The following is a 24,172-nucleotide window of genomic DNA, read 5'->3' as shown; positions in this document are numbered from 1 at the left end:
CTCTGTGGTGGAATAAAACTCAAATGTTAAATAGCAGGACTGCCTCTAGCTGATTAAAAGCTGCTGCTACTAGAGAAAATAGCCAGATAAGATAGAAAATTATCAGTCTTATTGAGACTCTTAGAACACTGTATGTGTCCAGTCTGCAGTTGAAAGTGGTTATCCATTTAAATTATGTCTATTTTAGAAAAGGATGATATTTAACATCTTTTCTTATCAAAGTACCTGGGAGAGTTTTTGTTAAAAACATGTGCCATGTTCCAATTTAAATAAAATTATAGGGGCGCCTGGGTGGTTTAATTGGTTCAGCCCCTGCCTTTGGCTCAGGTCATGGCCCCAGGGCCCTGGGATTGTGCCCCGTGTTAGGCTCCCTGCTCAGCAGGGAATCTGCTTCTCCCTTTCCCTCCACCGCCACTCTTGCTTGCTGGAGCGTGTTCTCTCTCTCAAATAAATAAAAATCTTTTAAAAAATAGAATTATATTTTATTTGGCAAAATAGTATGTAGGCATAGTTCTTTAGGTGTCCATACTCAGTGTTTGAAATGCCATGATTACTCATTTATTTTTTTATTTTAAAGATTTTATTTATTTATTCGACAGAGATAGAGACAGCCAGCGAGAGAGGGAACACAAGCAGGGGGAGTGGGAGAGGAAGAAGCAGGCTCACAGTGGAGGAGCCTGACGTGGGGCTCGATCCTGTAACGCCAGGATCACGCCCTGAGCCGAAGGCAGACGCCCAACCGCTGTGCCACCCAGGCGCCCCCATGATTACTCATTTCTTAAAAAATTTTATTTATTTGAGAGTGTGAGAGAGAGCAAGAGCGGGGGGAGGAGCAAAGGGAGAGGGAGAAGCAGACTCTCCTGGCTGAACAGGGAGCCTGAAGCAGGAAAGGGCTCTATTCCAGGACCTGGGATCATGACGTGAGCTGAAGGCAGATGCTTAACCAACTGAGCCACCCAGGCGCCCCTGAAATGTCGTGATTACTCTTTCCGTCACATGAGATTTAGTGTTTTCTTCTATATGCAAGACTCATCCATTGTACTGTTTATTAATGGCATTTGGGTAGTTTTGTTGATAAATTTAACAATCAAATTGGCTTTATTCAGTGATTTATAAATCAGGCAGGATCCCATCTAGCTAATAGAAAGGAGCTCTAAAGAACTATACAAAATGGAAGACTGGGGGTTTTTCGTTTGTTTGTTTGTTTTAATTTTATTTTTAATTAGTCTCTACACCCGGCATGGCACTTGAACTCACAACCCTGCAATCAAAAGTCAGTCACATTCTCTACTGATTAGGCCAGCCAGGCACCCCCAAATGGAAGACTTTTATTGGCAGAAGGGGTAGAGACAAGGAAAGCACGATCACCTCGTCTTTCTTGGGGACAGAAGGGGTCTTTTGGGTCGATTACCATACTATTGTTGACTAGGAAATTCTAGGATTGAGTAGTTTAAGATTACATTTCTGGGAGAGGTTGAAACTACAGTTAGTTTAGGTATGAAGTCTTGTTTTTTTGATGTGAGGCTTAGCACAAGTGACTCCATTTTGGGCTGATTTTTTTTTTTTTTTTTTAACAATCCCCTCCCATCCCCCGTTTGGATTAGACTCTCAGTTTAACTGAGAGAGATGATTAAAATTTAAGGCATTAGCATTATTCCCAGCTACCACTTTGAAGTTCTCACAGCTTTTGTTTTTTTTTTTTTAAGATTTTATTTATTTGAGAGAGAGAGCATGAGAGAGAGAGAGAGAGCATAGCCAGATATTTGAGGGAACTAAAAAAATTCAGGATGTAGTCCAGTTTACAGGCATATAAAACCTCAAAAACAGTTAATAGGACCAGAATCTAACGTTTAAAAGGTGCAAACATTATCTTACCCTATACAATGAGCTCCACTTTTTTTTTTAAACCAAAGATAATAGTAAAACTAATTTATTTGCAGTAAACTTGGCCTGATTGTTGATATAAGTGCAGTGAGAATAGTGACTGATCATATAAGCTCTTTTTGAAGACTGCTTTCCTGGAACTTTTCATAAGGAATCTTTGAGCTCTCAGAAGCTTCTGAGGGACAGGCCATCAGATTTTACTTGAAAACCATTCCAGTCAAAGGCTTGGTGACATAGCCAATATTTCCAATCGTGTCTTGTTATAAGGAGAACAGATTTTAAGTTATGTAAAAAACTATATTACTATGAAAAAAATATTCATGGGGTGCCTGGGTGGCTCAGTTGGTTAAGCAGCCAACTCATGATCTCAGATCAGGTCTTGATGTCAGGGTTGTTTGTTTAAGTCCTGCTTTGGGCTGCACATTCGGCATGGAGCCTACTTAAAAAAAAAGAATACTCAAGAATTTCATCTTTATTTACAAAGGTGTACTTTACCAAATTGTTGTAAGTCATAAATTGTTTAAGATAAAAAGTTTTGCCAAACCGGGAAAAACAAAACATTAAAGAACCAGCAATATTTCAAACAAGAAATGATAAAAATTAAATTTTCCTCAATCAGTCCCATGTTACTAATTCTTTATTTTTTAAGTAGGCTCTATGCCCAACATGGGGCTTGAACTCAAGGCCCTGAAAGTTGCCTGTGAGGCCTGCCATGTTAGTAATTCTCGAATCCAGTTTTTTCTAATAAATAGATGTGGAAATTCCTACCCAGTTCAGTTTTATGATTTTAGTTATCAGAAACTTGTACTTGTCAGGGCACCTGGCTGGCTCAGTCAGTAGAGTATACAACTTTTGATCTTGGGGTTGTAAGTTTGAGACCCACATTGGGTATAGAGATTACTTAAAAAAATAAAAATCTTAAAAAAAACGAAACCCGTCCTTGTCAAAATCCTTTCCATGAATCTCCTTAAAAATGTAGCACTTTTGCAGGAACACTTAAGCATCAGAGTAAAACAATCTCGCTGAATGACGTAGGACTTTAAAGTATTTCTGTGGTTAAAGATCTGAGAAGAGTCTCTTATAATGGAATTGACAAGGAAATTTGGTTATTTCTGTGTTACACAACATTTTAAGATAATAAGTGAAATTATGAATAATAACATTAGGGGCGCCTTGGTGGCTCATTTGGTTAAGTGGCTGCCTTCGGCTCAGGTCATGATCCCTGGGTCCTGGGATCGAGCCCCACATCGAGCTCCCTGCCTGGCAGAGAGCCTGCTTCTCTTTCTGCCTCTCCCTGCTCCGCTCATGCTCTCTTTCTCACTTGCTCTCTCACTGTTGCTTTATCTCAAATAAATAACTAAAATCTTTTAAAAAATGATAACATTATACCAGGACATCAGATTTCTAAGAATTTTGTATAATTTTTAGAACACTTAACAATACATACCTATATAAATACAACATAAAGAAGACTTTATACTTTGACAGTGCATCTCCTGTCATTTAACATCCCAAATAAGCCTAATTAGTTTAACATCTCTCTTTTTATAAGGAGAGAATACAAATCTTTTCCAGTTTTTCCGGGACCCTCTAGAAAATCCTAAATTTAGTTCAAGGTCAAAAATACTTCATTTGGAGTTTGATTTGTGGGAAGTTGATCAAAAATATCATAGGTTAGAAAACACTTGGTCAAGTAGGATCATAGGTAACTGTGAAACAACAGTTATCCAGTTAACCATAGTGACAATTAAAGACTTGGAAGGCAAATAGAAAAAGTTAAGTCATTATAAAACAATAACCTTAGCTGTTTTAATAGGGAAGATTCAGTATTCTTAAGTAATTAAAGACCTGATAAAAACAACATGAGACACAGGAAATTATTTTGAGAAGATAAAATCTTTGTTTTCTAGGCAGATTACTTAAAAAGGTAAAGAAAAAAAGAATTTTTTAGTCTCTTATCAAAAGCAGACCAGTAGTCCAAGAAAACTTTGTCAGTTTAACAGAGGGAGAACCACATTCTAATTTAGCACTAGTTTACATTTAGAGAGAGAGTCTTAAGCAGGTTTCATGCTCAGCGTGGAGCCTGACACAGGCTCTCATCTCATGATTCTGAGATCATGACCTGAACCAAAATCACGAGTCAGATGCTTAACGGACTGAGTCACCCAGGCTCCCCTACACTAGTTTAGTATAAAACACATTCACTTAAATTCATTCTAATCTTAGCCAATCTTGACCATGCCTAATGTTCCTGTCCAGATTTCCTTTTCCACAAAATTTAGTGGCTTTAATTACATATATTAGAATTTTTAACTCTAGAAACCTTAAAATAATGTAAGATCCATGCCCATCGTGGGGCTTGAACTCATGACCCTGAGATCAAGAGTTGGCATGCTCTACTGATTGAGCCAGACAAGTGCTCCTAAAAATCTTAATTTTTAATGAAAATAAAGAAGTAAACCGTTATGAATTGTCTCTTACTCTAGCACTCTGTGGATTGGCAGACTCTTTTTTTTTTTTTTTTTTTTTAAAGATTTTATTTATTTATTCTACAGAGATAGAGACAGCCAGCGAGAGAGGGAACACAAGCAGGGGGAGTGGGAGAGGAAGAAGCAGGCTCATAGCAGAGGAGCCTGATGTGGGGCTCCATCCCATAACGCTGGGATCACGCCCTGAGCCGAAGGCAGACGCTTAACCACTGTGCCACCCAGGCGCCCCTGGCAGACTCTTAAATACTTATTATTTCTGGAAATGCATGTTTTCTCATAGTAGATTTCTCAGGCACAAAACATGTTTACTGATAGATCCAGGTACTTTTAGTTCCTCTAATAGGAAGCCAAAAGCAGATAAACCTATATTCAGTATTTTTTAATTTTTTATCTTATTTATAAATGATCTATATATTTAATGATCCTCCATCACTTAACCTAGCACAACTTTAAAGGTTTCAGGTTAACAAAAAGATTTGGAGAAGCTATTTTAAAAATTCATCTGAAAACCTTTATCCTGCTTACATCTATTTAATTCACTCGTTCTCGGGACACCTGAGTGGCTCAAGTCAGTTAGGTGTCCAACTCTTGGTTTTGGCTCCATTCGTGATCCTAGGGTCATGAATCAAGCCCCAAGTATCCAAAATCAGTGAGGAGTCTGCTTGGGATTTTGTCTCTCCCTCTGCCCTTCCCCCCTCTCATGCATGTGCGTGCTCTAAAATAAATTTTTAATTCACTCATTCTCAATAAGTATGTTTAGATAACTTATGAAAATTCATCATATTATTTTTCTTGCTGACAAGTTTTGTAACAGCGATAATGTGAACATATTTGACTACTAAATCCAAGTAGAATAAAAGTTGTATATCTGCATTATATTCACTATTGGTAACTCTAAAGACCTATTTTAATTACACAAACAAACTTAAATTAGCTTTGATGCTGAATATTTTCCCAGATCACATGAATATGAAAAGCATTTGGGTTAGTTTCTATTGTATATCTGAGAATTTTAGGAATACCTTAATTCAAAAAGGTGCTTAATTTTCTTTAAACCAGTTAAATAGACCTCTTTTACAAATTAATTTTACCAATACCATCTAGAGATAAAAAATAATAATCTGGGGCGCCTGGGTGGCACAGCAGTTAAGCGTCTGCCTTCGGCTCAGGGCGTGATCCCGGCGTTATGGGATCGGGCCCCACATCAGGCTCCTCCGCTATGAGCCTGCTTCTTCCTCTCCCACTTCCCCTGCTTGTGTTCCCTCTCTCGCTGGCTGTCTCTATCTCTGTCGAATAAATAAATAAAATCTTTAAAAAATTATTAAAAAAAATAATCTATCTGCAACACAAATATTTAGACCCACGTAGACATACAGAGAGATGTAATGGAGAATTTATAACTTCTATTTTAAAATTACTCCCATGAATCAGGTACAGTAATACAAAACTCACTAGTTATAGAAGAAGTTGGATCTAAGTTGTTTTTCTAGTAAATGGAATAAGATTGCCTCCTCAGTTGGCTAAAGCTTTTTACTAATATTTCTGGAGGAAACATTTGCTTCACTTGAGCTGATATTGACAGATTTGCATAGGAGCTTTGAGGATACTTTTTTTCCAGTGTCCCAGTTGATTACAAATGAAGCATCAACCCTTGGGCCATTGTTTTGATTGGGGACCCAGATATTATTTTAGGTGCCTGACCTTGGAGCTATTGTAGCTGTAAGGCCAGTAGCTTGGCAGACTTTTGTTTGTGGTGTTGTTCCCAAGTCCTTTCAAAGTACTCAGCTATGATCACAAGTTCAGTCAGTTGTCTCCCATCCTGTTTTCTGCTTGTTTATCAATCCACTAATCTCAGGAGATAATCCATTTACAAATAGGGCAGCTAGAGCAAATTGGGTGACCTCATTTATTATGTGGAGCCCTGGAATGCTATAGAAGAGAGCTTCCAAGTGGACTTAAAGTCTGCAGCAGATTCATCTTTGAATAATTTACCAATCATTGTGAACAGGGAAGATTCTAGGCATGGCTTCTTAAGATCAGTTGGCTGTTCTGTAGACCTTTCCTAGTCCACAAAGGGAGCAGGTTGAGGATTAAGGATCTTGGATATCATCCTTGGAGTTACACCATCCTGCTTCCTGCATCCATTTTTGGGCTTCACCAGGTCCCACCGGCATGTGCACAAACTGACAAGATCTGGCAGCCTGGGGACATAGGCCCTCATAATGACTCTTAATAAATTCTTCAGAAAACTTTGGGGGTCCTCCTTGGGTTTAAGAAACTCTTTAACTATGGTTTTTAGTTTGGTCTTTGACCAAGGAGTGAGTCACCCTGCAGCCTTGGGTGATTTTATCATAAAAGGTAACCTTTTAATAGTCTCTTCAGAGTGGAAAGGCAGTTCAGATAAAGGATTAGTAGAATGTTGAATACTCAGGTAAAGGAAGATTAGAGGGGAGCAATAGGAATCATGTCAGTTTTATTGTCTTTTTTTAAGTGTCTTTAATTTTTCATTAGCCTTTTGCTTCATTTTTTTAATGAAGCAATTTGATGCATTTTGCAAGCTTCTGAATACCAATTAAAATATGTATCCCATTCTATTTGTTCAGTTCAGGAACCCTTGTTTTTAAGTGCATTTCTTAAATTAATGATCTCATCTAATTGGAACATTTCCCATAATGGCTATTGTAATTCTAGGTTGTCTCTAACAAAATTTTGACATTTTTGTAGATACTTATAGCATCTGCGACTATAATTCTTAGACAAAATATGCAGGTGTGCCAGAAGGTGGCATGCTTAACTTTTTAGAATTTAAAGATCTTTTTTTCCTTTTTTTTTCCCCCCCCAAGCTAAGCCTTTGGGTCTCTCAGAGCCAAACTAAAACCCGATGTGCTGCTGCATTGGGGATTTTGTGGTATTTTGCAGTGTCTCTCATTGCACAGAAATTTTCTTGAGTTTGGCAGTGATATAGCGTCCATCTAACCCATTCTGCAATCAACTTATGCTAACATGGGAATCTTTGAGTTAGGTGGTGAGTGCTGTAGCAGTTTTTGAGTGCTCAGCATGTTCCCACCAATTTTTGCAGCTTGCTGGCTTCCAAGATCCACATTAGCATTAACCTTTACACAACACAAAACAAACATGTATACCTTAATATACTGGCAGTAACCAAGAGATGTTACTGTGTCCTGGCCATGAGATAGTCCTGTGTGTACCACCAATAATTTCCATCATGGAATCTTGGACTGGGGAAAGGATTGAACTAGCAAACACCAAACAAATGGGGACTGGAGGCTCCACATCAGTGGGAAACTGCAGCTGCCACTAACGGTTCCCACATGGGTCTTGGGACAGAATCAAGGACTGCAGGTTTCCACCAATTAAACCAGAATTCCAGAATTGTGGCGTGAACTACCAGCAGCTCCCAACCTGGAACTGACTGGTATGCCAGTTAGATTGGGATTGATGCAAAGAAAGTGGAGCTCAGAATCAAAAAGAACTTACCCATGGCTCTTGGAAATGGTGAAAAAGACCAAGAACTCAACTCAAAAAGGTTTGTGGGTGCCACACCTGTTGCTGATTGTCTCTGCCGTCAAAAAGTTGCTTCACATCCCACTACTGCCACTAAATTGGTTAAAAACAAAATTCAGCTGAGTAAATATAAAGATTAAATTGGCTTTATTCAATGATTCATGAATCCGGCAGCATTCTGTCTAGCAAATAGAAGCTTCTCAATGCTGTGGGAAATGAAAGACTTACAGGCAAAAGGGGGCAAGGACAAGGAAAGAGCAGATTATTTTTCCTCTCTGATTGGTATTCCAGACTGACTAGTTTAAGATTGCATTCCTGAGAGAAATTGAAATTGCAGTTAGGTTAAAGTGGAGTCTTGTGAAGTCTTGATTTGCTGATCTGGGGCTAAGTACAAATGACTCCATTTTGGGCCTGTTGTCTTTTTGTAACAGTCTTCAGTTGGGGTTATTATGCATAATAGTAAAATGAAGATTCTTGTACATATCTTTGGTGAACCTGTGACTTCATATTAATATGCATAACTAACCCCTGATCAAGTCAATTTCTATTAAGAAGTTTCATTCTGAAAAAAAGGAAAAGAAAAAAAAAAGTACCATTCCATTAATTTTCTATCCTTATGCCTATCCACTTAATGACATTGATAATGTGATGAGTTGTGTTCCAGAAGACAGTTAAAATATGAATAGATTACCTTGAATTTCTGGAGGATTTATTTTATGCTTTGTTAGGTTGGGTGCATTTCGGTTTTACCCTGGTCTTAGTCCTAGAACGTAGTGTTAAAAATAACAAGGCATGGGGGCGCTTGGGTGGCTCAGTTGGTGGAGTGTCTCACTCTTGATATTAGCTCAGGTCTTGATCTCAGGGTCATGAGTTCAAGCCCCAGGTTGGGCTCCATGCTGGCTGGGCATGGAACCTACTTAAAAAAATAAAATAATAAAAAGGCATGGCCCTTTTGAGGTTTCGGTGGAAAGCACAAGGTTCTTAAGTCCTTCTAACTGGAGACTCCAAACTCAGTCTCTCCTGTAGCAAAAAACAGCTGCTGAAATCTCTGCTTTGTTCTTTCAGCCTTCTCAGTTATTGTTTTTAGAGCCTTGTGCATTTGTGTGCGGTTCAGTAGTTCTCTTCTCTGCACGTGCCTCCTTTTCACTCTTTCCTCCCCTAACTTTCCAGCTGCTCTGGCAATACTAAACCCCCTTCTCCAGATTCCTTGTGCTGATGACTATCTTTCTGCTTGAGTTCTTGATGGTCCTAATGTCTGGACTAGAGAGTACCTTTAGGGGAAAAACTCTCAACTGGATCTAATCCAATGTGGTTCCCTTCCTTCAAAAGTTGAATTGTCTCCCATTTTCATTCCTGCTTTTGGTTACTCTGTTCCCTTCAAACAGTGGGCTTTTTTATTCTGTCTGTAGTTTATTATGGAATTATTAGGCAGATAAATCTGATTTTAATGGCAGGTAAATCTGCCATTACCCAAATTGGAACCTCAGTAATTGGGAAGTGAGCAAAACAGAGTTTAAAAATATAAGTACAAATTATATTTACTAAAGATTGAAAAGAGAGATTATTTATAATTGGAGGAGGATAGGATGTAAAAGACTTCGTGGAAAAGATTAGTATTCATTGTAAATCACGAGAGATGGTTGGGATGGACTTCTATATGTTGATACAGTGGCCTCTCTCTATATTCCTAGTGGAAGGAACAGATTGAGCTGGTGGGAACGTATAGGCTGCATTTAGAGGAGCACTCAGCAATCTGTTTGACGAGTTGGTTACTTCCAAGGGAAATAATTAAAAAGAAGATTGCAAAGTGGGTTCTGATCATATTGTAGAAGTGCTCAAATGCTAAAGTGTAGGAGATTTTGAAATTCATTTGGTAGACAGTGAAAACTTCTAAGTTTTAAAGTTGGACAGTGAGTTTGAGAGTCAAACTTTAGGAAAATTAATCTGGCAACATGCTGAAGGTAGATCGGAGTCGAGGAGAAGGAAAGATTAGTTAGAAAACTATAGTAGTTTGGGGAAGGATAAGAAAGTGAAAGCTGGTTGTGGCTTAGAAAAGAACTTCAAAACATAGGAGATGGAGAATGAGAAGGATAGAAGTGGAGTGGCTGGAAAAATGGTGGCTTATTGATACAGGTTAACTGTTCAACCTATGTAATTCTTCCTAAATAGAGAATAATAAAGGCTGTACCACCTTTGCAGATTATAGAGCTCTTGGCTCCTGAGTTTTTCCTACAGTTTTTCTGTTGTGTTTCCTGGTCTCAGCTAAGCTAACATGAATGTCAACACTCATCAAATTATGGGATCAGGGGCTCTGGATGGCACAGTTAAGCATCTGACTCTTGGTTTCAGCTCAGGTCCCAATCTGAGGTTGTGGGATCCAGCCCTGTGTTGGACTCCGTACTCAGTGGGGAATGTGCTGGAAGTTCTCTCTCCCTCTTCCTCTCACCTTCCTGCTCATTTTCTCTCAAATAAATAAATCTTTAAAAAAAGCGGGGGGGGGGGGCTCTCTGTCAAATAAATCTTAAAATTACTGGATCATATTTATGTTGACATTTCTGTTCTCAGTATAGTTTATCTAAACTATCAACTGAGAGATCATGTGCTTTGTAAAAGGAGGGATAAGTATAAAATTATTTGTTGTTGGTACTAATACAACTAACCATTCTGAAGCTCTTTTTCTTACAAGGTGGAGGAGGGGGTATGGTAAGAATACATATCATTATAGGGATCTCATAGGAGCTCAGAACAGTAACCCCAGTAGAGGACTAGAATTTCATCAGCATTAATTTGTGGATCTTCATTTCAGTGAGGGCTACTTCCTGTATATTCTTTCCTCTGCATATCTCATATCTTCCCATTATCCATATTACTTCCTAAGTCTTCTTTTTTACTTCCACATTTTTTTTTTAAAGATTTTATTTATTTATTTGACAGACAGCCAGTGAGAGAGGGAACACAAGCAGGGGGAGTGGGAGAGGAAGAAGCAGGCTCCCAGCAGGGAGCCCGATGTGGGGCTCGATCCCAGGACCCTGGGATCACGCCCTGAGCCACCCAGGCACCCCATTACTTCCACATTTCTAAACGATGTCTCACAGAATGCTGTATTCATCTTTGAGAGATTCATAATAAACTTTTGTAGCAAACAGTGTTCTACCTTCTTATAAATGTACTAATAAGAGTGATATTTCTGAAATTATGTGGTATTTTGTGAAGGTTCTGTGTAGATTTGTAAACATCACTATCCTAGATTGAAGAACTCAAATGTTAATACTTGGGGCTTTATTTTATGAAGGGGCCATATGCTTAATTGTCCATAATGATGGAAGATTCATTTATATGTTATTGCCATCTATTTTTTGGGGTAATGATGGTATTGACAATTGCACTCACCAGTAAATTTTTTTTTTTTAACATTTTATTTATTTATTCGACAGAGACAGAGACAGTCAGCGAGAGAGGGAACACAAGCAGGGGGAGTGGGAGAGGAAGAAGCAGGCTCATAGCAGAGGAGCCTGATGTGGGGCTCCATCCCATAACGCCGGGATCATGCCCTGAGCCGAAGGCAGATGCTTAACCGCTGTGCCACCCAGGCGCCCCTCACCAGTAAATTTCTTGATATTGAATTTATAAGGTCAATTTGAGAATTGTTGGGATTTTTTAATTCAATTTAATTTTTTCTTTTTTTTTGAAGAGTTGAATATTAAGGACTAAAAATTACCAAATGTCTTTGCAGTTACAAATTTTTAAATTTGACAGTACAGGTTAGAAAATCTCAGTTTAATACAGGAAAAAGATATTCAAAGAGTTAACAGTTTTAAAATATGGTATTTCATCAGTAGTATACTTACCTTATATTATAGCAACTATTTATTTTCTAAACATTTTACTTTATTTAAATAAATTCTTCCCCCCCCCCCCAAAGCTTAATATTAAATTCTGGAAAAAAATTGTTTCTTACAGGGCTGATCCCTTGTCCAACATGGTTCTAACCTTCAGTACTAAAGAAGACGCAGCTGCCTTTGCAGAAAAAAATGGTATGTTTGGTCTATTTTTGTTTTGCTTTGACAAATGAAATCAAGATATGATTTTATGACCTTAATCAAAACCAGTCAGGAATATAGAATTTGAGTTGAAAGAAATCTTATAGTATGTCTAATCCATTGGTTTTTAGATTTTTTTATACCATCAGAACACCTCCCCCCTCCAAAAAAATATCTAAAATGGAATGCCCACATAACATGTAAACAAAGCCAAAATGCTCTAATTAGAAATAGAGGCAGGGAGTAAAACTATTTCTGCGCCTCCTTGTTCATGGCCCACTCCGCAAAATCACTTATATTTGGTTTTTAAACTCTACTTGAACATCTCATAAGGCAGCCTATTCCAGTTTTGAGACCTGTTTATTCTTTCTTACTTTGATTTAAAATCTCAAATCTATAATTCTACCTAATAGCTCTTTGATTACTTGGATAATAGTTATTACCTTATTCTTAAATTTTCCTTAAATTACCTTAAAATTCCATAAAGTACCTTAAAATTTCACGTAAGCCTGATGTCTGTGGGCCACTTTTCTAGATATGGTGGGTATAGTACCGAGCGTAATCTCAACTCTACAATTAGGTTAATGCAGCCTAAGAGGGTATTAGTTTTTGAGATAGCCACCTAAAACTATTACTTATATTGATACAACAAAAATACAAATTTTTTTTTCTCATTTTCTATTAAGCCATGCAACATGGTAGTGAAGAGAGGCTTTGGAGTCAGTGCAGTCTGAATTCTGATCCTTATTATGCCACTCGGAAGCTACATGATTTTGAATTAATTTCATAATGGACTTAACATTTTCTCATTGTTGAAGTCATGATACTTAACTCATAGTGTACCTAGTCTAGTACCTGATACATAATACATGCTTAGTAACTATGCATTCTTCCCCTTACCTCTCTCCATCTGCTATTTCTGCTGTTTTTCTCTCTTGGATTTGCAAGCACTACTGTGTATTGTACCTAATGCATTCTTCTGTTCTAAGTGGTCAGTTGAAGTTGAATCTGAGTTATCTATTTGAATGACATAATGTCTAAGTATATTTTTACTTTAAGGCAATATATGTAAAAGATTATTAGTATTTTATAGCATATTTGACATATAAAAGTGAAAGCACTATAAAGGTTATTATCTAAGATATTTGCTTTTTAAATATTTTACCCTTAGTATTATATAGCTTATGATTAAGAGTGTGAAGCCAAACTGCCTGGGCTTGGATCCATGTTGGTCTCTTACTATTTGTATGTCTTTGTACTTCCATTTTCTCCTATGTACAATGGCATTGTTATGAGGATTGAATTAGTTAATAGAAGTGTTTAGAACATAGTTAAGAACATAGTTATTATTGTATATAAGTTTATCCTATTCGTTTTAGACTTTATAAAATCTAAAAAAATTTTTAAGTGAAGCTCCTTATTAAAACATGTTCTTGGCAGTTTCGAAATTTCTTAATTACATAATTATTCTCAAAGTGGTCATAGTCTTTAAAATATTATTTTGATTTAAATCAAATTGTTTTTTAATTACACTGTAATATAGCTTATCATAAACAGTTCTATTAATGTTTTCCATCTTTGCAGCCTGCCATATTTCATGTCTGACACCTTGAAAATTATTCGAGGTCTGTAATGTGAGTTTAATAACAGGAAATCTAATTAAATTGTTAAATCTCTGGTTAATGTCTAAGTGGTCACCAGGACTGCATGACTACAGTTGCCATGTGAAATGCAGGTGTGAACTAGCCACTGCTGCTGTTGAAATCACGTCCTTTCCCACTCTGATTTCTGCCTCCCTGGAAAAGAAAATTGAGGAACATTATCAAAGTCAATAGGCAGTATAACTTGAAAAAGCTTAGTGGATAGTATAATACTATAGGCTAACAGTGGATCAGGAATTTTAACCTACAAGGTAGTAGGAACCACATCCATCTTAGTCACTGCCTTGTCCCCAGCACCTAGCATAATATCTATATAATGGACATGTGATAATGTGGTAAAATTACTTTCTAAAACACATTCCTCTACTCAGGAATTTGAAGCTGGTCTCATCTCTTGGGAGAGTTCTCACTGATTATTCCACTCTTGAATTCATTATAATACTTATGATCTGCCTCATTTATCTAACCTTCAGCATTATATATCATTATATGTAAAGAGACTTTATATATATAAACGTCCTGTTTCTCTAGTTATTGAGGCAGCCAGTCTAAGCAAATCTTTGAAATGGTACAGAATCATGGGGTGGAGGATCTTTTCCAAATTACCCACATCTTATCCATTCTGATTTGCCTCTCTTGGGTAGGTAGATAGTGGTGGGGACATTCTAAAGGTTTTCCTCTCCCCCCACACCTAACATCATTTTGTTGTGAGCTAATGGAAGGTTGGGTGAAACCAATATTCTGGTTAGTGAAAGCATTAGAAAGAAATGGTTTAGAAGTTGTTACTAATATTGACAACTATTGGATTCAGAGACTAGGATTCTCATTCCATAACTGTTTACAGGAGATCTTGAGCAAGTCAAGTTCCTTCCTCTTTGAAATGAGAAATTGGATTGGGTAATACTCAAAAACTAAGTACACTTAAGGATATTAAGCTCATGGGCCAACTCATATAGTTTTATTTCTTTATTTTCTAGCCCAGTAACTTATTTAACTTATTCATTATATGGTCTAGAGGGAAAATATGTTTTTGTTAATAAAGATGTTTCTGTGTTGATAATAAACAAAATATCTGGCAAAAGTTATCCATTTAGGAGTATTAAATGTTTGCCTTTCACTAGTGTCAAGAAACAGGAGGTTAGGATAAAAAAGATATTTATCTTTGCCTTGCCTCAAAAAAAAGATATTTTGTATACTCAGGGACTATTCTGAAAGTGAACAACATACACATTTCATCCCCTTTTTGGGTTTCTTGTTTTCCTTACTTTTAAATGGTTTTTTAAAAAAGTCATGACCATCAGTTTCCTTGACATAAAAGATTGTATTATAGAGAATCAGTATAATAAAGAACAAGATTTTCAGATTCATTTTCTTCCTAGAAATTTTTAATGCCTTCTAATTATATTTCAGACTCAGGTAATGAGTATCATCACCACAAAGTTAACATTCATAAGCATTAAGGCATGAGTTTGTCACTCTGCTAAGTGCTTTTCATTCGTCCTATTTAATCCTCACTGCAACTCTGTGAAGCAGGAACAGTTATTATCCCCATTTTGTAGATCAAAGAAACTGAGGTTTTAGAGACATTAAGTAACATTAGCTAACAAGGTCATTACCTGTAAGTGAATGAACAAGTTTTATTTGAACACAGTTGTATTCATTCATTTATATATTGTCTGTAACTGCTCTTCAACTGCAATAGTAAAATTAAATAGTTGTAATAGAGACCATAAGGCCCCCAAAGTCTAAAAATATTTTCTATTTGGCCATTTACAGAAAATGTTTATTAACCCAGGATCTAAACCATTGTATAAAAATACACATATACACACAGTCTTAATAGCAAGACCCCTGCTTCTGTGACATTTTTCTAAATCCAAACTACTCTTTATTAAAACATCTTAAAGGGCTTCTGCTTAAGAGATATACTCTCAACTGATAATCAGAGTTCTTCACAAGAGCACCTGGCTGGCTTGGTAGAGCATGCAACTCTTGATCTTGGGGTTGTGAGTTCAAGCACCACGTTGAGTGTGGGGATTACTTAAAATCTAAACAACAACAAAAACCACAGTTCTTCAGAATATAAACACATCACTGAAGCACTGACCTAGCTTTATTTTACTCTGTCCCAACTCTTTGTTCTGCCCTTATCCCCAGGCTTCTTATATATTTTCTTACATCTACAACTTACTCATGCTGTTGTTCCCTTTCTCATCCTTATTCCTGCCAAGAACTACAATCTAACCTTTATAAAGAATACAGTTTAAACATTAACTCTTTCCGGCTCCCTTTTCTTATTCCCCTTTCCCACTTCCATCTCCCACCCCTTACTGGATGTGCTTTCTCTTTCTTTTAACATACACAATAATTTTTTTCCTTTCTTACAGCTTTTATAGTACGGTTTTGTATTTATTACATTTCATTCCATCAGACACTATTGTTGCTGGCAGTGGTGGCTAGGCTTTGGGGATCCGTAGTTAAATAAGGCATGTCCTTGTACTCAAACTGTAATAATTTATTCTGCCTACTGGATTATAAGCACCTACACGGAAAAAATAAACACCCAGTCCCACTCATCTTTTAATGTGCTCAGTAAATATTTGGTGAGTTTGAACTGTACATTTAGTGATGTTATAAATTATTCTCCAAATCATGTTTTAAAAATCACTTTAAATTAATTTGGCTACTTGTTCGGTCTTTCAGAAGAACTGTTACTTCCCTCTAGTAATCAGGAGAAAGAAAATTATAGAATGATTAGCAATTTCTTATATTTTAGTGTGTTCGTAAAATACAACCAGTGTTTCTCTAATGTGGAGCTTATCCTGAGTTTAACCGATAAACTTAAGTATATTCCAGTGTACGTAAGATGATTATTTCGTAACGTTAGAGCTGTTTTCCAAGGTGTTATTTGTTCTAAACTTTTTTTTTTTAAGGATACAGAGGCCTAGAAATTAATAAAAGACCCAGATCAATCACATAGCTCTTAATTGATAAGGCCCAAGTTCCTAGATTCCAAGTTCAGTATTTTTTATATGATACTATGCTGCTAGTAGATCTTAAAAAATTGATTATGATACAAGAAATGGTTGGGGTTCAAAGTCACGGCCAAGAAAGAATTCTTGAGATGTCTTCTGTGTAAAAAGGGTGGTTTTATTAAAGCATGGGGACAGGACCTTTGGGCAGAAAGAGCTGCATTGGGGTTGTGATGGATGACTGATTATATACTTTTAAGTTGGGAGGGGGTTAGGGACAGCACAAGCCTCCAAGGAATTTTGGAAACAAGGTTTCCAGGATCCTGAGGGGGCTAGCTATTGTTAGGAAAAGGTCATTTATTACTGTTTGATAAAAACTCAGTCCTGAGACCCTTCAGATGTGTATCAGTGGGCCATATGCTTGGAGGATGATTGCTGAGTATCTTGGGGGGTAGAGATAAAGGAAGTTTTCAAAGGAATTTTTACATCTTAAAGAAGACTTACAGGATCCTGGGGGGTCGGGATAAGATTGCCATTCGCCCTTAGCAAAGTGTCAACATCGAGGTAGCTAAGCTCCCCGAGGAGGGTCACTCTGCCTGTTTCAAGGAAATTTAATTTTTTTCTTTTGCCTTAGTTAGGTCAGCACTGTCAAATATGGTACCCACATGTGACTGTATAGAACTTGAAATGTGCCTAGTTCATACTGAAATGTGCTGTAAGTGTAAAATATACACTGTATTTCAAAGACTTGGTATAAAAATTATCTAAAGTTTCTGTATTGATTACATATTTAAGTGATAATATTTTAAATCTATATTGGGCTAGAAAAATATGATTAAAATAGATGTTACATATTTCTTTAAAGTGGCTACTAGAAAATTTAAAATTATACTGAGGCACGTGTCTGGTTCAGTCAGAAGAGCAGCTCTTGATCTTGGGCTTGTGAGTTTGAGCCCCTTGGTGGGTGTAGAGATTACTTAAATAAATAAATAGATAAACTTTAAAAAAGTAAAGAAAATTTAAAGTTATATGTGATTCACATTATGTTTCTATTGGATAGCACTGATCTATATAGTACTTAGCAACGCACAGAATATACATTCTATACATATTCTAAATATTTCACTAATATATATTCTGTATGAATGTAGGAAATATGAAAACCTTATCCAACTTTGAAAACTTCACTTTTATATTTTTGAGAAATATAGTTCTATTCTCTATTCTTACCCAGTATGAATCAAGGATAAGTGGAAACTCTTATGTTACATGTAATACAATAATGAAATAGAATAGCTAAAAGAGAACTATGTTATACCACAAGATCCCATTAATCACCCATTTTTCATTTCTTAACCATATAAGGTATTGTGCAGGTTCATCTTTTTACATAAGAATTTTATGTAAGAATATATAATTTCTGAGACTAAAAGTAGTTCTCTTCTTCCTGCTATTAATAACTCCTGTAACTACCCCCCTGCTTCTGTTTTGCTTGGGTCTCTCTTCTCACCATATCTCGCTTCATCAGAGGGCTGGTTCTGTGAAACTAGGGAGTGGGAAAGAAAAGACTGAATGCCCTCCCTGTGGCTCCCCCCCCCTGCTCCCTACCTTCCACTCCCCCAAATCTTACTTTTCAACCTCCCCCAACATACACACTAAGTAAAGAAAATATAAATACCCCTGAGTCTTTTGGCTTTAACCCCAGGGCCTCATCCTGAAGGTCTCTCTTTGAGCTCAGCAAATATTCCAGAGGAACTCTTCAAAGATAACCTTTCTTTGTAAAAAGAGAAAAGAGTATCTGGGGTTTCCTCTGAAATGTAGATCAACCTCACTTTAGTTCTTTGTGTACTGAAAAGACCCACCTTTCTCACCCATTGTGGCTTTTGTCTTTCCTACTGTTTCATGATAGAGTTGAGGGCGGGGTGGAGAAGGAAGCCGCATCACGGAGAGAGGAGGAGTAAGATAGTTGTGGAAAAAATGTCGTTGGTAGAAGGCTAGGATCTACTACCATTTACATGCTAATGAAAACCAGAAATGGCCTTTTCCCCGTTTGATCTGATTTGAAACTTTGTGACTTTCCTTTGGTAGGTCATTTTACCCCCTGTGTTTTTCTCATTGTTGTTAGCTGTAAAAACTCTTTGAAATTCTCAAAATAGAGGAGGGTTTCTTTCAGGAGTAGGAGGACAGAGGATAAACTGTGAAACTGCATTCTGTCCATACTGGGTCTATTGGGGAGGAAAACCCGCCTCTGAAGTAAAAGAAGGTAGAGGCAGGGGAGGAAGCAGACAGGTCGAGCCCTGGATTCTGGAAAATAAGGAGGTAATTGGAGCTGCAGCCCAGGTTTTAGAATTATTCCAGAAGTAGACCCATCAACTAAGTCTGGATTTCCACCTAACTTAAACCTTCTAATGAGGGCTCAACCTCACATTCACTCATCTGTTAAAAAGACAGCTTTGTTTCGAAAGCTAAGAAGCAGGACTCCTACAGATATAAAAATTTGTGTTAAAGGATTTATTTTATCCATGTGTTATAAGGAACTAGGTAGATGTTATAACCAGTTGAAAGTAAAAGTCAAAACACAAATGTATGTGGAAAAAAGGAATGCAAATGGAGACAGATGGAGGTTTGTGGGGGAGGGGTAGTTAATTAAATCACTATCAGTAGGACACAGGACATAATTTGCATATCTATCAGTCATACAACTTAAAAAGAAGTAAAATAGCTGAAAGACAAGGAGTTAAGCTGAAATCTGATAACCTGGACGGGGAAAGGGCATACTATAAGATAATGCAGTTTTCTACTGAAACAATTTGTTCCCACTCTTCCTCTTTTGTGATTTAAAAAAAATCTCAAAGATTATTTATGATCACAAAATATTGGGCTAATATTTGGCCTGAGCATTTATTTAGGTATAGCAAGAATGAATAATTTGCAACTGTAGGAGAGGATAAATAAGTTTCCCTTTAACTTTATAGTTCTTGGCTGAGACCCCCTGCCCTCTATAATTAAAAGATTAACAGAGGAAAACAAACAAGTTTAATAACATGTATACCTCCTGTATACCAGGGAGAACTGTTAACTCCAAAATGGCCCTTGCCACCACCTTAAATACCATCTCCAGCTGAAGACAAAAGATTTGGGGAGCAGGCGCTGGGGAGAGCATTGGGAGGTTATCAGGCAAAGAACCATAAACAAGGATATAATTGTTATGCAGATTTAATTCCACAGCTTCTCCATTGGTGAATTTCCAGAGTTTTAGTCATCCTCCCCTTCCTAGTACAGAGTGGGAGACACCTTTACAAATGGAGATTTCCCTTATAAATGTAAATGTCCCTCATAAAAGGGCAATTTCTTCATTTTCAGAGATTTCCCTGTGTTTACTGTTTTTTAAAACTAACCAGCTCAAAATCCTTATGCCAAAAGGCATTTTCGGGGGCAGCAGTTCTGCTGCTCTTTACCTTATATGCTTTCTTAAGTTTGCTGAAATTTTTCATAGGGAATCTCAGATTAGACTTTTCACAACTATTAACTTGGCACCAGATTTCTTCTGTGATGCCTATTAATTTGGGCATATTTTTCCTCCCTTCTCAGGGTCCCTAAAATATCCTAAGATCCTCAAAAAATGTTCCTTACCACCTTGGGGAACTTTGCAATTTGTTAGCCTGATGCCATGCCACTTTCCTAGAAGGATTTTTTCAACTTTAGTTTCTTAATAGTGTCTGGGCGTATCTGATTATATTAGTATCATTGTCAAATATGTCAATCTAGGTATGGCCTTTGTTACATAACCATTGTTTACACTAATTTTCTCATAGAAAGGAGGACATATTGAACATGTACAAATAACCGTATTGCCATGAATATAAGAATATTCAACAAGAGTTCCCGAATTCTGTAGGGGTCATGCAGGGAGACTAATATCATTTACAAATGATACAAATTTTAGTTTACAGAACACTATCTACTAAATTGTAGATACCTCAGGAGAAAAGGGAAAGGATTCCTTAAATGCCCAGAAAATAGAACACTGAAACAATATCAGAAATACTCCAAACAGAAACTACATTCAGCCCTCATCAGTGCATTCAGTCCTATATAATTAATTCTTGTTTCACTGGATCATAAATTCATCTGCAGCTCAACTAGAGTTCTGGAAATCCTGACTCAGTCCACTGGTATGGTCTTATAATTATTTATGCCATCATAAGTCTGTACCCAAGAATACCTAACAGTCCTTCTCCATGGAGCTCTGAGGCTGTCTGTCTTTGAAGACAAAGCACTCTGGCCTGTAACTGATTTCAGGAGCTTTCAGGGTAGCATCAGAGTAAAACAAAAAAATTTATCCCTAAGTAATAAAAGATTTAAGATGGCCGTAATTGACATTACTGGTGAATTTCAGAAATGAAATATAAGCATTCATAACAAGAATAAAGCAACTTAAAGTCATACCAGAAATGTTATATACAAAATATCTGTAATCAGTATTAAAGCCTGGTTTCAAAGAAGACAGTGAATGTGCATCTAACTTATAAAAATGGATGAATATTTACAGAGAATAATAATCCTGAGATGTAATATACCCTTAATGTGCCAAGCATGTAGTAAGAATATTACCAGGAATATGTCAAGAAAATCAAGTGAAGAGATTCCGTAAGTCTGAGGAAGGTCCTAAACATTTGTATATTGATCAAACTCCGTTGATATGTGATACGGATTCCCAGTTTACACAAACTGGCCTGGGAGATATGAGATCCAAACTACAGAAGATGCAACCAAGTTGATGTTTTTAAAGATAACTGAAATTGTTTCTGATAACCTGTATTAATATCAGACAAAGCGGTACCAGAGCCTGATAAATAAAACATGGACAGTGAGGGCACTGAGAATCTATACTTAGCATATAGCATAAATTTCTGAAATATTTATATTAATAACATTTTACCCATATAGATTTAACCTCAGGAGGGTTAAGCATCTCTTCTGATAACTCTTACAGTCCACTCATCAATAGTATCGTGTCAAAGAAACCTAATTATTTCCAGTATCTCTCTTTTCACGAGGTTGAAAGAATACATCCTTGTGATAGTCCAGAGGCCTTCTGGGGAATCTTGAAAATAGTTTTAGGTACAAAGATATTCTGAATCTTTTATTTTACATTTAGGCTGTTATTTTGGGGAGGCAAAAATTTAAAAATGTCAGTGGATTTGCACACTTAGGATAGGAATAGGATCGTGGGTGTGAGACAAACAGTACTTGACTGCTCTTTTCAAAGGGATGATAAAACTTACAAACATAAAAGGTAACATGACTGTAAAGATCCTGAGCTCGTAAGGAAGTCATTAAGGACTTAAAGTGGGCATATGAGGTTATTCTGGTAAGCGGCAGAAACTTTGAAATCTAGGCAGATTAAACAAAAGGAATAACCCTTCATGTTGTAGGTAGAGGCAGTAAATAGTGAACTAATGAAATAAGCCCACCTAAACTGAGCAAACTTTGCTAGGATTTTAATACATGTCATAACTTCTCAGACTTTTTGGACATACTGTAAGGCAAATAAAGCTTTCTTTTTGCAAATCTTATATAATTTTCAGCATCCATGCAGGTTTTGTCCTTCACCATTCTCTTTCTCATTCTGAACATTTACTTTAGGACCTAACTGTGGGGTGACCCGACCTGATAGGATGGTGGCTGCAGTGTGGGAGGTGTAAGAATTCACCCAAGGCAGAACAAACGGTGGGCAAGATAGCAAAGGAAAGATTGGGATAAGGGGGTGGTGAGGGACCACAGTTATTGGGCAGAGTGAGAGAGTATGGAATTTTCCCTTTTTTGGTAATTTTTGGAACTGTGCCTGGTTATAATTGGTCAGTTAAGGCCTATGGCTATTCCAGGTGGGTCGCTTAGTGAAAGCCTCTTTGCATTCAGCTTGGTGGTCACTGTGGGCCCCTTTGCCTTGATCAAGTTTCTGTCATTCAAGTTGGTTGCCTAAAAGAGGCCTCTATACTAACTATTCTCTTTTTCCATTGGTAAACAAAAACACATCTCATTACCTTGCATACAAAGTTATATACCTCTTTGCCACTATTGCTCTTAGGAGAATTTCATATGTTTTAATTGTATCTTTTAACCAAAGTTACTCTGATTTCATAGAGAAAACTGAGATCCTTGAAAACCGTTACACGCTAATATTTAAGTAAACTAGCAAAACTTATAAATTCACATAACAACTTTCTACAACCATGTAGTTGTAGTCTTATAGTCGAACTTCTCCAAGCAGCAAAAATGAATGTGTCCATTAACAAACCCAAAGATAAAACCTCCAAAAGTATATAAACTTAAATTTTTGCTTAGTAATCAGTAGTTCAGTATTCTTAGAAATGATCTAGGTGCTTAAGTGTCTAATAAATACCCATTAACATCATCTAAGGTTTTAAGTTAATCTAAGATCTTAGAAATTAATTTTCAAGGTGACATACTATAAAACTTAGTTACCAATTAGTTAAAATGACCAGAATAAAGAATCATTTTGGATAAAAAGAAATTTATATTTTTTAGGATTATAAACATTAAACAGAAGTAATGCTAGCTTATTTGATCAGTAAATTTATATATGTTTAGAAAGAATATTTTTAAGTTTTTATTTATTCATTTAAATAATCTATATACCCAGTGTGGGGCTCGAACTCACAACCCTGAGATCGAAAGTTGAATGCTCTTCTGACTAAGCCAGCCAGGTGCCCCAAGATTCACCTATGTTATTTGATCTTGAATTCTTAAAAGTTCCGTAGGTCTATAAGAATGCTTACCTGCCCCCCAGAGAGAGAGAGTTCCTCAGCAGAGGTGAGGATGGGGGTGGGCAAAAGGAGAGGGAGAGAATCTCAAGCAGACTCCCTGTTGAGCCTAGAGCCCACTGGGCCTCAATCTCACGACCCTGAGATCATGACCTAAGCCAAAATCAAGAGTCAGATGCCTAACTGACTGAGCCACCCAGGCACCCCAAGAATATCTTTTTAAAATCTAGCACATTAAGAATATTTAGAAGTTGAGTTTCCTTGTTTTCTAAGAATTTTGGGTATTCTTATATAAGCACTTATTTTTTCTATAAGCCAATCAAAACAGAGTTTTACGATCTAATTCATTAATAACATACCGTGGTAGAAAAACATTACCCATACATATATAATGAGAAGTAAAGACCCTTCTGAATTAACAGACATGTAGACAAACCAGTAGTCACAGTTTATAATTTCAGTTCTAAAATTTCAGGCTTGGGTTAACAGTTAACAGTGAATTAAGAAATTCACTGGTCCATACTAAAGAGCTATTCTCTTCACAGTGAGTACAAATTATTCATTTGTTTGAGCTCAAGTAGACCACAAAGACCAATAGACCAGATTTTCGGTCTCTTTTCATCCTATTTAGAGAATAGATTTCTAAAACCAATTCCCAAACTTAGTACAAAGTTAAAATTAGAAAAACAGGGAGTCAGCAAAATTCTCTTGTGTTTGCCTCTTGGGGCCAAGAAAAGACATACCTGAGCTTAAAATAAGATGCACCACTTCTGGTGAAGAAGTTTGCCAGGCTTTGGTGAATCTATTAGGTGT

At 36.8% G+C, this 24,172-nt stretch overlaps 1 protein-coding gene across 2 annotated transcripts in view; it reads left to right on the top strand.

The window, feature by feature from the left end:
* The window catches only part of NDUFS4 (NADH:ubiquinone oxidoreductase subunit S4), a 113,892-nt gene that overhangs the window by 76,873 nt on the left and 12,847 nt on the right, over positions 1–24,172 (top strand). For both annotated transcript variants that reach the window (XM_008692541.2, XM_008692543.2), the window contains exon 4: positions 11,859–11,932. In XM_008692541.2, coding sequence (XP_008690763.1) covers positions 11,859–11,932 — 74 coding nt within the window. The remainder of the gene's footprint in view (positions 1–11,858; positions 11,933–24,172) is intronic.

The sequence above is a fragment of the Ursus maritimus genome, unplaced genomic scaffold (genome assembly GCF_017311325.1).
Source record: "Ursus maritimus isolate PB19 unplaced genomic scaffold, ASM1731132v1 scaffold_15, whole genome shotgun sequence".
NCBI lineage: Eukaryota > Metazoa > Chordata > Mammalia > Carnivora > Ursidae > Ursus > Ursus maritimus.
Note: the sequence above shows the minus strand (reverse complement) of the source record. Positions and strands in the feature narration are given on the sequence as shown.